Genomic DNA, 212 nt, shown 5'->3' with positions numbered 1-212 from the left:
GTCTTGAGTTCAGCCAGCTCCACTGCCAGCCCTCCTGGTGCGGGCAGTGGCAAGGCATCCCGTCCTGGTCTGCACACCCTGAACCGCAGCCACCTCCAGCGCCTGGCCATTGCCCAGTCCCGGGTGCTCATTGCCTCTGGGTGAGTCTTGCTGCATGCGAACGAGAGAGTAATTGAGGGGAGAACAGCGGTGGGGTGATTTTTTTTTTTTTT

The 212-nt window shown here is 59.0% G+C and overlaps 1 protein-coding gene across 1 annotated transcript in view; it reads left to right on the top strand.

Annotated features, from left to right (window-relative positions):
- Window positions 1-9: 9 nt before the first annotated feature.
- The window catches only part of LOC104526973 (E3 ubiquitin-protein ligase DTX4), a gene marked incomplete at its 5' end in the record, with an annotated part of 4,125 nt that continues 3,922 nt past the window's right edge, over window positions 10-212 (top strand). Inside the window, one exon of the mRNA XM_010170568.1 lies at window positions 10-140. Within this exon, the coding sequence (XP_010168870.1) occupies window positions 10-140 (131 nt within the window). The remainder of the gene's footprint in view (window positions 141-212) is intronic.

Source organism: Antrostomus carolinensis, unplaced genomic scaffold, assembly GCF_000700745.2.
Source record: "Antrostomus carolinensis isolate BGI_N321 unplaced genomic scaffold, ASM70074v2 scaffold46056, whole genome shotgun sequence".
NCBI classification, from domain to species: domain Eukaryota; kingdom Metazoa; phylum Chordata; class Aves; order Caprimulgiformes; family Caprimulgidae; genus Antrostomus; species Antrostomus carolinensis.
This window is presented reverse-complemented; position numbering and strand designations above follow the sequence as displayed.